The sequence below is a fragment of the Ochotona princeps genome, chromosome 1 (genome assembly GCF_030435755.1).
Source record: "Ochotona princeps isolate mOchPri1 chromosome 1, mOchPri1.hap1, whole genome shotgun sequence".
Taxonomy (NCBI): Eukaryota; Metazoa; Chordata; class Mammalia; order Lagomorpha; family Ochotonidae; genus Ochotona; species Ochotona princeps.
The window spans coordinates 8,521,752-8,539,274 of NC_080832.1; the positions used below are offsets into that span (position 1 = coordinate 8,521,752).

Sequence of the window (17,523 nt, forward strand, 5' to 3'; positions counted from 1 at the left end):
AGCTGGGTACCAGGCAGACCTGGACACTAGCACTTCACTCCTGGATACATGGTGACCATGCCACCTTGGTGGAACACAGGGTGCCTTGGCTGCCACCCAGGTCCAGGCTCATTGTACTGACCCGGGGTGGGGACAGACATACTGTGAGCTCCCTCCAGCTGTGGTCAGCAGCTGGGAAGACAGGAAGGGAACCTGCCCGTGGTTCTGGGTCCCTCTGTGTACTCTACACAGGAGTGCCCCCTCCGTCCTCAGGGGCTGGTGCCCCTGCATCTGGTGGGTTTTCAGGCAGCCATAGGCCACAGTCTCCCAGGTCTCTAGGCTCTCCCTCATTCTGTGGCAGGCAGATTCCTGCCAAGGGTATGAGGAGGGCATGAGGCTCACAGCATGAGCCTGAGAAGGCCTCATTGTTGAGAGGTAGGTAAGCCCCAGCCAGAAGGCAGGCACCCCTGATGCCACCGCTGTCCTCTCCAGGCCCAGCCTGCCAGAGGCCCAGGGCTGGCACGAGGCGTTATTCAAGAGTGGTTTCAATGTTTGGACAAGGTGGGTATTTGCAAAATTTTTCTGGGGCATTTACTATCACTTTTTGGAACCTTCCAGAGCTTTGGGAGACCCTGTAGGGAAATGCAGCCTAATGATCTCCCTTTGCAGGTGAGGAAGTTGAGTCAGGGGGCTGCTCGGGGAGCTGGTGGCAGAGTTAGGGCTTGCCTATGCTCCTATCACAGCACCACTCCTGGGCCCTGGGAAGCTGCCTGTCCACGGGCTTCACTTTCTCTCCGTGGTATCCTTTTCCCTGAGCCCCAACTTGCCCACTCACCTGTGCCAAGCCCCCGATCTCTTTGACGCACACGTACAGCCGGAACAGGTCCAGGGGCTTCTTGCCCACCGCAGGCAGGCTGGAGACCGGGGAGCCCCGCTCCTCCATGAAAGTGAGGTACCTGTCGACCCACAGCTTCCGCTCGGGCTCATTCCCCAACTCATACACCTTGGTGATCTTCTCCCCCGTGGTGGTGGACGAGCTGGACTTCTGGTGCCCGGGAGGAGCAGGCGAGGGAGGGCATCGGGGATGGAGCGAAGGGAAGAGGTGAGAGACAAGTAATGAGTCATCAGACATGAGAGAAGGAGAGACTCAAACTCCTGTATCACACAATAACATGGAAGGAGGGCTACTAATTCAGGCACAAACTGGACATTTTCTTATTAAGAATTTACCTCAACTTTATATCAAGAGCCCCAACACCCCTTTATGTACTCTAACAGAAACCTTTTGCCCTTGGTTGGTGCGTTGAATCCCAGAAGGCAAGACTCCAGACACTCATGTGCTTTTCAGAGTGGAAGGGCCCTAGCTCTCGGAGCCGTGATATTGAGTCACAAACATCACAGGAGGAGGGTCACGGGGCCCAGGTGACGCTCACCTAGGAAGTCGAGGTTGAGGGGAGGTTTTCTACTAAAACCCTGAACCTCACGGGGAAGAAGCCAACCCACTGCGCCAGCTGGGCAAACCCAAGGCGGCCACCAACTGTTCCAAGGCCCGCACGGGGCTCTGCCGGCCACCAGGCAACTGCAGTCCTGGCGCGCTTGGCATGAGCAGCTTCTCCTATTAATTCTTCTTGAACTTCACCATCAAAGTGAAGGTCTAACACTTGACTCAGTCTGTGCTGCTTTCAATCTCGCACTCACAAGGGATACACACTTGTGCTGGCGCGGCTCAGGCTGCCACTACTACTCTTAGACCACAATGGATGCTAGGGTGCCAGGGCCACCACCACTGCACATTGATGTGTGGCCTGCCCTCCAGGGTCCTGTGACCCAGGCACGCAACTGCGTCTGACCCTCAATAGCCTAACTGTACCTCCTCCCTTGAGCTTACCTACCTGTGTCTATGACAGTACTCATAACGCCAGGGTTTCTGGGCAGCACTGTTTCTAAGTTCTCACTAAAGACTTCCTTGACATGCACTTGTGATTGGCATGAGGCTATTGCTTGCAATATACATCCACTATTTTAGACAGAACACTCTAAGTTTCCCCCCTTTCTCTTTACTAAGCCTAACATGTTAAATGCACTGCCCAAATCTGACAGGCTGATGCCAACTTGGCCATGGAGGTGAGGTGCCACCTTGTTCACCAGCCTGACCTGCAAGAGGGGCTGAGAACAAATCCCTGGAACCTGTCTGCCCATCTTACCACTCTCTAGGTTGAAATCTTAAGTCCTCAGCCTTAGAATTCCCAAGGTGGATTCTTTAAAACAGATACACAAAAGTGGGCAGTACAACTGATAGAAATAACAAATGGAGAATGGCAGATAAAGAAAGTAGCATAAGCTCTTTTTAGGATTTACTTGGGTGCTAAGGTTAAGCTCTAGGTTGGTTAAAAATTATGAGTGCCAGTTGGTCTTGGAGGCTGACACCCATGGATCCCACACTGGAGCGCCTGAGTTGGGTCCTGGCCCAACTCCCAACTCCAGCAACTGAGCTCCTATCACCCCAGATCCCAGTTTTGGCCTTGGCCCAGTCCTGGCTACTGTAAACATTTGGAGGGTGAGATCAGCAGATGGAAGCCCCTCCCTCCCCCAAAATGAAAATGACTTTGGAGAGAGCTTAGCATTATATATGCACGTGTGTATACCCATATACACACACTCAAAAATGGAAAACAGTGCACACCAAGTGGCAAGGCTTTAACATGTTTTTTCCAGTCTGACTAGAGGAGGACGCAGTCCAACACACACTTCTCAGAACCTTGCACTGCTAACCTTACTGAAGCAAGGCCGTCAGAAGTAGAATTGGCATTTTCTAGAGATTCCTTTAAAAATTATTTGAAAGGCAGGGAGGGAGGGAGGAAGGGGGAGAGAGAGAGAGAGAGAGAGAGAGAGAGAGAGAGAGAGACAGAGAGAGACAGACGGAAGAGGGGGATACATCAATCTTTTTATACTTCTTCCAACAGCCAGGGCTGGGCCAGGTCAAAGGCAGGAACTCAATCTGAGTCTCCCTTAGGAGTGGCAGGGAACCAAACACTTGAGTAGGAGCAGGGAGCTGGGGTCAGAAGCAGAGCTGGACTTGATCCAGTCATCCCAAGACGAGATGCAGGTATCCTGAGCAGCACCTTGAACTCCAATGCTTCACCCTTTCTGGAGGTTCCTATTTTTTTCTTCCATTTTCTTTTGGAAAGGTACTACAAAATTAAACTAAACGGTTTTCAAAATATTTGACTTAATAAAAAATGAGATAAAAAAGGATGGCCATACACTGGGGTGCAAAAATATTGCCTCTATTTCTGAAAGGACTCAATTGTTAGAACTTAAAACATGGCTAAAAAAAGCGACTCATTCAGTTTACCCATATATATATTTTCATCTTCTGCTGTTAAACCTTAGCCATCTTAATTTATTCTCCTAAAATTAGAAACATTTAAAGAGGGTAACAGTTTTTGGAATAAGTTTTATAATGTTTAGAGCTTCAAAAGCATACCCTGCCACCATGGTTCAGGATAATACACCTGAGGTTAAGCCTCAGCTTGGCTGCTAACACCTGTATGAACTGCTCACTAAACTAACTCAGTTTTATTTTAACATCACACAGCTTCTTCTTTGCAGTTGTTTTTATGGGACAGTGTGTTTGGTATGTGAAGGGGTGGATCTGAATTGCCTATAGTTAAACAAGGTTCTGCACACCCAAGTCTTTGAGGGGGATTTGTTCTACAAATGCTGAAATGTATGAAAAAGATGGTAAAGTCTGGCAGCATTCAACTAAGAATGACATTTGATGCCAGCATTTCTGCACAGCATTCCAGTGAGCAAGGTGTGATGGGAACATGGCCATGCCTGGTGCTGCTGAGGGCTGGGAAAGTGGTGTGCCCATCGCCAGCACCCACCATCTCCACTCAGCCTCGCTAGCTCACCAATCAGTGAATAGAAAAGGCTCGATGGATGGACAGCACACACAGCCTCAGTGTTACTGCCAAAGAGCATCCTGATGCCCCACCCTGTGACAGTAGGCAAGCACGATGGTGCTTCCGAGAAAGGGCTAACTTCCACGGGTCTCGCAGGACTACCCAGGATGCACCCAACCACTCAGAGACTGACTGGAGGCAGGAAGGAGAACTAGACATTACTGAGAAGTTGCTGCAAAACACTCTCAGGGTGCCACCAGTATGTTCCTTGCTTAGAGTTTAATTCAGCTTGTTAAGGACGCGTCCCTCAAGTCTCACAGGCAGATTTACACGTCAACAGTTGCTACCATATGCCTGGTGCTGTGTCTGTGCATGGGCAAATGTGTATTTTTATTTCAGAATGTTCTGTAACAAGACAAGGGTGGTGCAATAGGACATGTCAAAGCACAGAGCGTCTCCAACCAGCCCTTCCAGGCCTGCTGGCACAGGCGGTACAGGGGACACTCCTGAGAGGCACGTGGCGTCTCAGCAGCGACTGACAGCTCCCGGAGGCAGGTGTGTGGCGACCTGATGGCCGAGACGGTGCAGTCCCTCACTCCACTCCACTTCTCCCACCTTCCTGAATTAGCGTCTCATTCAGAAGGGCGGCTGCCTTCTCCACCCGCAGTGGCCTGCTACAGCAAACCACAGCCTCTCCTGGCCTTATGTACTGTGGGGGCTGCCTGTCTGCTTATAAACCACTTTTGAAACTTTATTAATTTTCATTTATCTGACAGAGGGGGATGAGAAAGAGAGGGAGGAGGAGAAGGAGAAAGCAAGGGGGTGGGGAGAAAAGGGAGGGAGGGAGAGAGAACCTCTCATCGGCTGGCTCACTTCTGAAAATGCCCACGACAGAGAGATGGACCAGACATGGAAGTCAGGAGCCCAGAACTCAATCCAGGACTCCATGGGTGGCAAGGGGCACAGCCTGGGCATTCACCACTGCCTCTCACGGGGTGCACCAGCCCAAAGCTGGAAAGCAGGTGCAGCTGGAACTTTTAACACAGGCACCTTGATGTGGGATGCAGGTGTCCTGGGTGGAGTCTCACTCCTTGTGCCCAACACTGCCCTATTTGTAAACTCAGAGAGCAGTGCATGCTATAGGAAGAGGTGTGGGCATATTCAGGGAAAAAAAAAATAAAAGAAAATTAAGATTGAAATCTAACTGTAATTATGCTGTCATCAGATCAGGCACTCAATGACTTGGTTTGACTTCCCCTTACATTTGTGGGAGACTTTGGGTGAAGAGTTTCCTACAGGCCTCACTGGGTGGAGGTAACGGATGAGACGACCAGCAGGACAGGGTTTTCACTCGCTTCTTCGCTAAGAGGTCTTCAGAAGGTTTGTGGAAATGTTTGATGGGAAAAATGTATGCATGGATTTCAGTAATCCTTTCCACCAAAATAAACTGAAATCTAATTCCACTTTCCCACTGCCGTTTTGAAGTGTCCTGGTAGTCTGTTCATAGTTTTCATGTTTAGTAAGTAACACCTCAGTCTTAGGATCGCTGTTTTCAACCTGTTAGAGCTCTCTGAGCCAACATCTGAAGGTCTTTCAAGTTACTTGACTCTATCTGCCAACTTCAGAGTGCTAGGGGTTCAAACGTGCTTTCTCCGAGTAGAAAAGAAAGAAAGCAGACAAAAACCCAGGGTAGACTACTGGAGGGAAAAACCCACACTGTTGGCTGCCTTCTGAGACTCCAAGCAAATAGCACTCCAGGCGCTCGTCCTCCCACCCCTAAAGTGTGAGGGTGCTGCGGGCCAGGACAGAGGCTGAGCGGTGCCTTCTGCCCCAGGAAGGGCTGCAAGCATGGCTGACGCGCCAGCCCGTGCACCTGATGAGGGCGGACTCACCATGCGCAGCCTGCTTCTCCTGGCCCTCTGCTCATTGCCTTACAGCCCTGCTACGTTAATTAAGCCCTCTCGGCCAGTCACTGTACCTTGCGTTTCTGTCTTTTTTAAAAAAGATAATTTTGATTCCTCATATGAATATAAAATAAATGTTACTATAGCATCATTGCAGCGTTTTTTTAAATGGCACAGAATGATTTCTTCAGTAGAAAAATAAAGGCCTGACTCTGTCAGATGGACATTCTGGCTGAACATCCCCGGGCAGGTGCATGAACCTTTCTGTCACTTGTGCATCAACATGGACAGCAATGCTTCATTTCCAGATGACCAGCAGTTCTGCTCGGAATACAATTTCCCGATTTCAGCTCATTTTAGTGAAGGTATACATTATTAACCTCATAGTTCACCTGCACCACCATTTCTTCAGCTGTCTTGTGAATCTCAGAGGAAGAATCTTAAAACAAAGCAGGGCTGGTGCTGGGTCCCCTGGCAGGCGCTTGCATCATGACGCTGAGCTGCTTGCTCTCGAATGCAAGGTGTTAGGAGCGGCCCTGGAGACAGCAGGGGCCAGGCTGGGGCTCGGGTACACGGAGCAGCAGCTCGGCAGGCAGCGCGTGGGCTTCAGTCAGTGGGCATGGCCCTCGTGGGCGCCTGGCCCGGCAGCACAGCTCTGCTTTGCACAGAGGCCACTGTGGCCATTCTCCCTGCAGACAAACTCCCGTGATGCACAGTTCCTTCCCGCGTCCTACTACTGATACAGTCACTCATACACATAAAACCCATTTGAGGATAAATAACAAAGCAGAACAAACCAACAAGCAAGCATTCAAACAGAATTCATTAACTACCCAAAAACCCAAACCAAATAAACGAATAAATACAAACAGAAACAAGGAGCACCAGAGCCACTTACAGGGCTGGATGGAGTCTTTGGCCAGCCTGGACTGCTAATGCTGTCACTCTCATCCCCGTGGAAGGAGGAGATGCTAGCAGAGCTGGGGGACATTGGGGAAGGGACGGGCAGGTTGCCAGGGGTCGGGGGCTGAGAAATACCCTGAGAGCCGTAGCTATCCTGTGGTAGATGAATAAGAAAAATGACAAAGGTAGGGCAAACTTTGTTTGAAACAACAGAAAGCACATCCAGTTTAACAGACTAATTCTTAGACACTATGCACAGACAAGTACAGACAGACACGCGGATAAAGAGGTGACAACACGGCCCTGGATTAGTAGGATCTGGAAGGGTTGTGGCATGCTGGAGCCTAGAGCCACCGTGCCTCCTTCAAGCCGACATGGACTGCTCAGTGTGGGTTACTGCTTATGAGAGCAAGGAAGGAGAAAAGAGCGGCTCACCTTATTTAGCAAATAGGCAGGAAAGCAAATTACTAAGTATGCTGTAGCCGCCGAGGCGACCGAAACAGGCAGCTACAAGCTGAAGGCAGAGAAATGGCTCAAGCGTCCAACCAGGCCGCCCCCTCCCGCTCCCCCCCCAGCTCTTAGGGGGTCTTGCCCCCCTGCTCCGTCCCCCCACCCTGTTAATGCCATCAGAACCAGTAACGTTCAGATCCACACCATGAAGGGGGTCGGGGGAAAGACAAGAAGACCACACACATGAGGCACAAAATGAAGGCATGTAGGAGGGAGCAGAGCAGAGCCAAACACAAGTGCAGCCAGTGGCAGAGAGGAGGGTGGCAGGCGGCAGGCTGCCAGGCAAGGCACGGGCGTGTGGGGCACAGGCTGTGGGTGTGCAGGCCACAGAGAGGAGGGTGGCAGACGGCTGGCTGCCAGGCAGGGCACGGGCATGCGGGGCACAGAGAGGAGGGCGGGAGGCAGCTGTTTGCCAGGAAGGGCATGGGCGTGTGGGGCACAGAGAGGAGGGTGGCATACGATTGGCTGCCAGGCAGGGCATGGGCGTGTGGGACACAGAGAGGAGGGTGGCAGACGATTGGCTCCCAGGCAGGGCACGGGCATGCGGGGCACAGAGTACCTTTGCCTTGCTCTCAGGCGGTGCAGGGCCTTCTTCTTTGCCATCTGCTTTCAGAGCCATGGGCAGTTTGGATTCACCAGGCGACATGATATCTGCAAGACCCATAGATGCTAATCGAAAACAGGAGAAAAGAATTTAGGGTTACATGTGTGGGGGTGTCACAGTGCAGGAGGCATGGGACACTTGAATCTTCCTTGAAGAAGGGAAAGAAAAAAGACTGAAACCTGGAGCAAACTGGTTTCTGAAATCTGAACAGCACCCCATCCTGGAAGTCAGTCTGTACATGCAGGACCCAAACCACTGAACAAGGTCAACACAGCTTCAGAAGGGTGGGCAACGCGTAGCAGGAAGCCAGCTGTAAGCCCTCCCCTCCCAGGGACCTGCAGGACAGGCCCTGGCTGCACACATCCTTCACCTGGCCGCTAGGGGGCTTTGCGTCTTCCTCACTTCCTAAACCCAGATAAATCTCTGCTTTGCAAAAGTACCTGGCATTTCATGTGGTTTCTTTTGAAAGTCTTATCTATCGCAATGTGGTCTAGTCTTGGGATAAGGCAAGACAAGCACAGTAGATGACTTAGAAAAACAAAGGCGCTCTTCAAAAGCCCTATTTCTAGAAGAAGGGGTCTCTAGTTATTTCCCAGGGGGGTGATGATGTTGCAGTCCAGCACAGAGCTGAGGGTCGGCCCTCAGTGGCCTGGGTCCCGGCTCGGGCAGCCCACTGCAGCCAGACTGCAGAGTGCGAGGTTCACCATGGCACCGCTGATGGGGCAGCCGTTACTGCAGGTCTCACAGACAGCTAGGGATAAAAAAAAGGGCTTTGGGGTACTTTCTGGAGGAAGCACCAGGCTACAAGAGGGAATGGTGCAGTTACCCTGGGAACGCACAGCTGAGCCCCCCACAGAGCCCCGCTGTGCACCCACCTGCACAGTGCTGGGCTGCGGGGGCGGGAGCCACAGCAAACAGATGTGTGAAGAGTCCGAGTGAGGGAGAGGGCGGGGGACACGAGGGCGAGCCAGAAAACACTGCCAGGCTAAAGGAAAACCAACTGAGGTTTCCCCAAAAGTGTCTTCACATTCTGCAGAACAAAGTGCTGTCCCAGCCGGGCAGGACACAGAGCGCAATGTGCCAGTGGGGTGGGGGTGGGGGCTGATGCTTAAACAAGGCCCCACAGATTGCCCACTACAAAATGATTACTGCACATATCCATGTATTACTAAGTTTTAGAAAATAATTAGTTTTAATCACAGCAGTGAGAGCGAGAGCAGGCTCTGGTGAATTGGCTGGCAAGCTCTGTGGTGCTAATTTGCTAATATCGTTAGGATCACCGCAGGTTGAGACCACAGGTCCTGCCAAAACGGCCTACCCGGCCACGTGCCGTGCGGCTGCAGCAACACCCTCCGCAATGCATGTGGAAGTCCTGTGTTTCCTCTGGGCTCGCTGGGTTTGCAAAGCCCATTTGCAGCCCAGCCAGCCCTTAAAGTCATCACAACACACACAAATCATAATTGGGATTTTTTTTTCCAAATTACTTTCAATACTTAGACTTTAAGAACTGGAACAAAAAGCTTTTTCAAGTGATGCAGCTGCAGAGAAAAATCTATTGGGATCAGCTAAAAATGCTGTTATTTCTGTGAATGTGTGAAACCTCAAAAAAGCAGCTGAGAGAGATTACAGCACCAAGACCGCCTTGCTCAGAGTGGCGGCTGCTTTGGTGCGGATTTACCTCTGGGGTCCAACAAGAAATGAATTCGTAAACCTGCCCATCAGAAAACAGCCTTTTTGGAAGAAAAGCAGGCTAACAAAGCAGGGCGTGTGTGCGAACAGCCCTGTACGCTGGCTGGCCCTGCAGGCTGGCAGGAACAGCGGCCAGCGGCTTTGTGCTCTAGAGAGAAGCGCACAGGGGCTGCCCCCCAATGCTGGAAACCTGGCGTTTTGTCGTTATGCTATGTCTGAGTCGCTCAGTGTCCACTCTACATGTTTGCTGTGTTAACGTCCAAATAGAAAGAACGAGGCCAGTGTATAATTACGGTGATTGGTGACCATCCACACAGAACAAGATCTACATGCGTGTGACCACGTGCTGCCTTGAAATGCCTCATGTCTCCGTTCTCAAAACTGGCATTGTGGACACGCCAGGAAGGTGCCCATGTTGCACTGTGCTGCTGCCTTGAGATACACAAGGCTGGGGCTTGGGCAGAGGCCGATGGTTTCGTCCTAGATGGGCCCGAGATGTCCTTGTCATGGCTCCTGGCACCACACGCTTTTGTTTTCTTAGCAGAATTCTCAAGAATCAGCACCAAGCGCACATGCCCCCCAGGGCGATGGACTCCAGGGTCCTCGTTTCTTCTTCTTCAGATATACCCCCTACGCTCCTGAGGCTGTTACACCGGGGCACTGTGCTTTCCACTGCTGACATCGGTGCCCAGTGTGGCAAGGGTAGTAAAGGTCCCTTGGGGGAGGTCAGGCTCCTAAGGCAGTGACTCCGTGCTTTCAAGACATTCACAAAGGACAGAGCACCGGCAGGGGAACAGGAACTGAAGCCTTCACTCCTGCTTCTTCCCGCTCCCTTCCGTGTCCTGATGAGGCTGCACAGTCACCACCCAGAGGACACGAAGGCAGGTGAGATGGGTACACGCAGTGCCCTGCTCTTCCTGACCACCTGCCCCACTTGGGGTTGTCCGCAAGTGTGCACCTGTGGGTGTGTACGACAGCTTGTGCGTGGCAGACGTGAAGCACATACAGAAGACGTGGGAGAGAATCCTTGATACTCCTGGAAGAGCCGGGGTGCCCTGCCCCTGCGGGATGCAGTCCCCCTTCCAAAGAGGTCCCATCTAAGGCCTGGTTTTCATTGTTTCTACATGTGGAGTCCTTTGTATTTGGAGGTGGTGGTGGGGAGGGGAGCGGCAGCCCACCTGGACCCACTGCCTTAAAACCAGCAGAGGAACAGGAAAACCCCCAAAAGGTATGAACCGTGCCACCCAGCAGTGGTGCCAATGATACAGCCCCTCCTCACCCTCCTCTGCTGCCCTGCTAGCATCACTGAGAGTAAACTCTGGGAAATAGCTAATGTCACACACGGCAGGCAGCAGGTGTGGCAGGATGCTGTGAGCCAAGTATCCCTGTGTTAGCATCCACAACCTGCAGTGTGACCCTGTGGCAACTCCCCATGCCAATGCACCCCAGGAGAGCTTGACGTGGCGGCTCCCACCTCCGGAGGCACGTGAGTGGCTCTGGAGCTGCTTCCTGCTCAGGAAGGGTGCTAACAGAGTGCTCAGCAGGTCTGGGGCAGCGGGCGTGCAGCTGAGCGTGGCTGGGCTGCCTGGGCAAGGCGTTGTTTGGTGCGTCTGGACACGCACTGTAAGATGCTGGCTTAAGGTGGGCATGTGTAGGGCTGCTGGGCCTTGTCAGACTCCATGAAAATAAAACCCAACAAACAATACAGGAACTGTATGGTCACACGTGCTTGCCAGTTGTGCCCATAGCAACACCTGGTCCTAAGCCTTTACCCCTCCCCCAAACAGCTGAAACAGAATGGCGGTCCGCCAAAATGCCCCTTTTAGAAGGAAGTGTGCCCTTTGCTTCCACCCTACCTTTCCTAGAAGCAGCAGCTGCTACAGGCACACTGCCCTGACTGTATTTAAACCAATACTTGCTCACTGATCACTACACGGGAGGATTTATTTATTTATTGGGCTCAGAACACCACCTACAGCACAACTGCTTGGGCTCAGTGACCAGAGTGCCAGCTGCACTGGCTGCCTCGGCCTGGGAAGCCCCGCGTCTGCATTATCCTCCCTTTCTCCAAGCGTGACTTTGAGAGAAATGCTGCCCTGCTGTCGCCAGTAATCACCTCCACGAGCTCGACCGACAGCCGAGTGTGCGCCCCGAGACCCCAGCTCTCAGCAGGGACGACGGTGTCAGTGCCCGGGAGGTTCCTGTCCCCGCTCAGGGCTGTGGTGTGGCAACAGCAGTGCCATGTGCCTATCAGCGGAAACCGAGTGAACACAGAGTGATCGCCTCCTCGAGCTGCTACGTGAATCCAGGCTGCCTTGGAGTTAATGATTCCAGAATAAAATGATATAAATGTGGAGGGCAAAACCTGACACATATTCCAATGAGTAAAAGTTCAGTATTTCAAAGTGCACACTGCAATAAAAAACCACCACTCCACAGCAAATACTGTAAGGATAAATGGCCTTTCATGGAGATTTTTTCAGTGGGAAATACTGAAAGCTGAGTTATCTGAATAGTGATAACAAAAAGACACTCCGTGTGTCTTAGTCCTCAGGACAGATGGCCCTGGGCTGGGCATTTTTCTGGCTCTGGGGCCCAGAAGGGAAAAATGGGCCTTGCTAGTAGCAGGTGAGTATTTACTGTGTGGCTGCTTGTGTTTCAGAAAGCTTGTCCAGACAGATGGAGCACTGCCCATGCCCACAGGGCACTCACAGATGGGGCCACAGACCATGCCCACAGGGCACTCCCAGGGCCACAGACCACGCCCACGGGGCACTCCCAGGGCCACAGACCATGCCCACAGGGCACTCCCAGGGCCACAGACCATGCCCAAGGAGCACTCACACACAGGGCACTCAGACGGGGCAGAGGTGGCCAGCGCCCACAGGGCTGCCATGTTCATCACCAAGGTGGTACTTGGACTTCCATCTGTTCATCTTTGACAAGCCTTTGGGGACAAATGATAAAGCAATGCTGCTCTGGGAGCAAACCCCAGAAACCTCGCTGGCAGAAGGCCAGGCTCTCCTGGGACAGGGAGGTCAGGCAGGCAGGAGAGGGCTGCAGGGGACGTGCTAACAGGTGAGGGAACGAGCCGGCTCCGACTGCCCTCTGACCTGTTTCAAGGCCTTATATGCCACTCCATTACCCAAGGGAGCGGGCCCACCAGCAGGGCTGTGCCATCCCAATGCGGGCACAAGGCCACAGCTTGTGCACCTGCTGCTGGGAGACACAGCGCTGCCAGTTTCCGAGAAGGCAGCGAGCCTGAAGTGAAGGCTTGAATTGGGCCGCGAGTGGGTTAATGCGGGGAACGTGTGGTCTTCCTCACACGTGTTCCTGATGGTCCCTATGAACTGACGGCACATGTCCACTGCACCATGCGTGGAGGCAGAGCTGAGGCAGTAATGTGTGTGGGTTATAAGAACCTAACACGAGGCTGCACTTCGCACACTTCCCCAGCAAGTCAACTGCTTTTACACCCACTTTCAAAGGAGTTCCCCTAAGTGAAAACTGGACTGCACTCTGCCTTAGTCGAATTCTACGTGCACACGTCCAGCACTACCAAAGCACCACCAAAGCACCAACTCGGCTGTGGGGCCTGAGAATTCCCAGGACACAGAGCCTCCGAGGTCCCAGCACCTCCCCACTCGGCGGAACGAGCGGCCGCCTGAGCTGCTCCTGCAAGGAGGTCTGGGTAGGGGAAGGAGCGAGTGGTTACCTGCGGAGCTGTTCACCACGGACGGCGTCATGCTGTACTGCGGCGCCTGCGCGTTCATGAGGCCGGAGCTGTTGTTCATGGGCTGGCTGTACGGAGAGCCGGAAGCCATGAGGCCGCTCTGGTTCATGCCGGGGAAACTGCCTTGCCTGGCCGGAGAGAGCACAGCACACACACATCCTGACAGTGAACCCGCAGCAGCCTGTCCTGGGACTCGCTGCTCATTAATGCATTTAACGTCCGGGGTGGGGCTGCTAATTTTCATGTTTTTTTTTAAATAGATGATTTCCTGGAGAGGGGTTGAACTCTATTGCTAGGTAATTACTTAATACACCACTTTCACAATCTAACTAATGTAAGTTCCATAAGTAAATTACACATTTTTAATCATGTCAACTCTTCGGCATTGTTATTTCTATAAAGAAATATGAGCATGAGAGGGGGAACGGGAAACGAGAACAGGAATTACAAAAGCAAGCAAGATCATTCTCAATGGTCAAGGTCTGACTCTGCTGGCTCCACTAGGCATCCTTATATCCCAAAGTAGCTGTCAGGAAACGAAAAACAAACGGGCAATGTGGAAATGTTACTTTTAAAGAAATTCTTCAATTTTCTGATACAGTGAAGATCGGACAAGGCAATTCCAAGACTTCCATCAATCTTATTATTTAACTTTTTGAGATCAGGTTCTATTAACACTACAGGGCTACCTCTCTTACAGCTCTGTCACAGACATCAGATGGGACACTTCCGGCTGGCAGGCACTCCTGCTTAGGAGGGGCCAGGGCTTGGGAACACGATGAGTCCTCCCACCCCATGGTGCAGACATGACATGTCATCTTTGGGTGATATTGCTGCTTCTGATAGTCAAGATCCCTTTAGCTTTGCAGGAAGATACATCTTTTCTTCTTCTACTTCTTTGTGCACACACACACACACACACACACACACACACACACTTTCAAGATTTGCAAAGAGGAGAGACAGAGATCTTCCATCCACTGGTTCACTCCCCAGATGGCCTCAATGGCTTGAGTTGAGTTGATTTTAACAAGGAGCCAGGAGTTTGTTCCAGGTCTTAAGGCTGTGGGTCATCCTCTGCTTCAATCCCAGGTCATAAGCAGGGAGCTGGATCCGAAGTGGAGCAGTTGGGACCTGCAGCAGTGCCTATGTGGTATGTTGGCCCCCTCAGGAAGAGTCACTTGTTACACCACCATGTAGACCCCTACAACAGTATTTCTTGACCTGAAGGAGACAGTTGTCACCCAGAAGAAAGAGGGACAATAGTGTAAGAGGGGATGACCCAAGTGTCGAAAGCTAACAGGAGCCTGCTGGCATCTAACTTTCCCAGGCAGGGCATCTCTTTAAGGAACTCCAGGCTCTAGCTGCCGATGCTCCATCTTGGAGTGAAGCTTCTAAGGGAATGCTCACTGTGTGCACCTGCCCCAAGTCAGTTACAACCGCAGCCCCTGCCCCCTCAAGCCCTGTGTGGCTCTCGGAGCACAGCGTCAGCTGAGCGCTCCTTTTGTGTATCTACCTTCTGTGGACTCAGCTTGATGGCTTGTTGAAAAAGTTCAAACATGACCCACTTGAACAGTAAGGGGTTAAATCTCTTCTTTCTTTTAAATGTGCCACAAAACAGTTCAGAGAAATGCTGTGCGAGAGAACAACCAGCGATGGCTGGGAAGACTGAGGGTCTGAGTGTCAATTCCCAGCACCCGTGACTGTATAGGTATCAGGTACCCACTGCAGTTCCCTGGGAACAGATGCGCGAGGCTGGATCAGTTCTGCTGGACCGCGGGACAGTCTGCGGCTTGCACACCCACTGCACAGCAGCCATCTGCACGTTCCTGCGTGGCTCTGCACCTTATGCCATCCTGAGTTCTGGTAACACTGAACGGGAGCATTGGAGGCTCTTTTCTGAGCTGCTTTCATACAACTGAGCAACTGCCTTTTCCAATTTCCTAGCAGAAAAGTTAACTAAAAAACACTCTTAGCTTATGAAGAGGTCATGTTTTCTGGAAGACTGCTTGCAAACTGGGTACTGCTTCTAACTCCAGTCACAGTCAATGGTGACCCAGCCTCCAGATCTCCTCTGGCAGCCCCACTGCTGTCTCAGGGAGGTGTGTGGCTCCTGTACCGAATGCTCAGTGTGTAAGCCTCCTGAGAGGAGGGTGGGACCGCGGCAAATCTCTCACTAGACAGCTCCTCACCAACACTGCTTAACCGGGACACACGTGGGCAGGTGGGCTGCTGTCTGGCACGTGCCCATATTGGAGTTGGCTTGAGACCCAACTGCTCCACTTCTGACTCAGCTCTCTGCCAATGTGCCTGGGAAAGTGGCAGAGAAGGACCCTGGGTCTTGGGGCCCTGACACCCACGTGGGAGATCTGGCTGGAATTCCTGGACGCTGGCCTCAACCTGGCTTAGCTGGGGCTGCTGAGGGAAGTTGAGGAATGTACCAGAGGATGGATGTTAATGTTCTCTCTGTCATTCTGCCTTTCAAATAAATAGGCCTTTAAAAAAAAAAAAAAACAAACTTTTTTTTTTTACCACTGCAAAAAGTTATGCTAAAGGACAGCTATCTTGTTAAGCTTCTACCCAGCCCAGTTTCATGCCAGTATAGACAACGTGTGTGCAACTAATGGTTCCTTGACACATGTGCTTATACTAACAGAATAGCAACCCCACGGGTAGATGACTAAATGATGTAAGCAGTCAACCCTAACCTCTGACTTCTCCCCCAGGTCAGCATTGCCCAGCAGCTGCTAGACACCACTTCATTATCACTGCAAGATAATGAAGCTGCCACTACACATTAAAAAAATCACCTTAAAATAAAAACAAAAATCAAAGACATGAAAGTCCGTGTTCTGGGCGTCAGGTGCTGGTCACACCTCCCACCTCTCAGCTTAGAAAGTTGGGGTCAGCTCTGTCACTAGCCCGACTTCTCTCCTCTATTACTGAAACCACATTCTTGGGGTGTCTTTTTGTTTGTTTTTACATCTGAACATGGAGGGTTAATAATGGGTAACTGTAGTAATACTTTACTAACAACTTACAAACCTATAGTGCTTTATCAAGGTACTTCACACATTTGACTTTTTAGAATTCTTGGGGAATTGCGGGCAGAATTACGCTTACAGATAAAGAAGGTAAGGACCAGAGAGGCTAAGTGACTTGCCCAACTGTAGCAAATGTATAACAGAGCTGGGCGCTTGGTGCAGGGGTCAAGGTGCTGCTCTGGAATGCCCACAATCCCCTTGCATGCCCAGTCCCTGCCCCTCTGCTGCCATCTAGCTTCTTGCAACTGAGTGCCCTGGGAGGCAGTGGGTGGCTTGTGTGCTTGAGTGTGTTAGCCACATGAGACCAGAGGGAGTGCCAGGCTCCCAATGGGGCCCGGCCCAGCCCTGGCTGCTGCTGTGGGCACTTGGTGGGCCAGTGTACCAGTAGATGGAAGCCCTTGCAGTTCCACTCTTTCAAACAAAATGGAAATGCATTTAAAAAAAAGTTTACATGTGATCTACCTTAGGGAAGAATGCCTGGGGGTTGCTTGGCCTGGCTAAGATACCCACGGCCCACAGCTGAGTGCCTGCGCTGGCTGCCAGACTCAGGCTCCGGACTCCTGCTTTCTGCTGCTGTGGGCTCTGGGAGGCAGTGCTGCTGGCTTAAGTGCTTGGAGTCCTGGCTTCTGGTCACAAATGCTACATGCATTTGGGGAGCGAGTTAGTGGGTAGGGGTCCCCTTATGAAGCACTGGGCTTGGGGTGTGGCTCTCTGGAGCACTTCCAGAAGTATTCTGGAAACAGTGTGCCCATGGTAACAACACACAGAGGACCTTCCCCAGTCTTCCTACCAACATCACTCCTGAATCATGCTTAGAATGAACACACTGCTATGCATGCCTGCTTGGGAGGATGAGCTCGCCTGCCAAGTACACATGTCTGTCTCTACCAGGCCCGCCACAGGGATCAGCGTGAGCTAGGGAGCCAGGAGAGAGGGCTGCGGATAAGGCACACCAGGCCAGCCCTGAAATCCAGGGCACCTGATTCCTTAACGCATGTTCTCAGAACTGCATCTGGGAGCCCGGGAAGGGCCGTGTGCAGCGCCTAGCTCCAAGCGAGTGGCTGCATCTGCCTGCAGCTGCAGCTGTGTGCACAGCAGCACTCGGGATACCCTGCGGAAAATGCCTCATCTGAAACACAAACTGCTTTTACAAGCGAACCCAGCACCACTGGTGAGAAGTCTTCCCACCAGAATTACACGGAAACACTTCCACAGTAGTACTAAGAAAAACTTAGTTACGTCTTGGTTC

General features: G+C 51.9%; 1 protein-coding gene across 8 annotated transcripts in view; it reads right to left on the reverse strand.

Moving 5' to 3' along the window:
• ARID1B (AT-rich interaction domain 1B) overlaps nt 1–17,523 on the reverse strand; it is a 370,148-nt gene that overhangs the window by 17,785 nt on the left and 334,840 nt on the right. For 7 of the 8 annotated variants that reach the window (XM_058662259.1, XM_058662090.1, XM_004595447.4 and 4 more), the window contains 4 exons: nt 13,213–13,358; nt 7,764–7,873; nt 6,690–6,848; nt 815–1,024 (listed from right to left, as the gene is read on the reverse strand). In XM_058662259.1, the coding sequence (XP_058518242.1) occupies nt 815–1,024; nt 6,690–6,848; nt 7,764–7,873; nt 13,213–13,358 (625 nt within the window). The remainder of the gene's footprint in view (nt 1–814; nt 1,025–6,689; nt 6,849–7,763; nt 7,874–13,212; nt 13,359–17,523) is intronic. The other variant, XM_058662203.1, reaches the window with a different exon arrangement.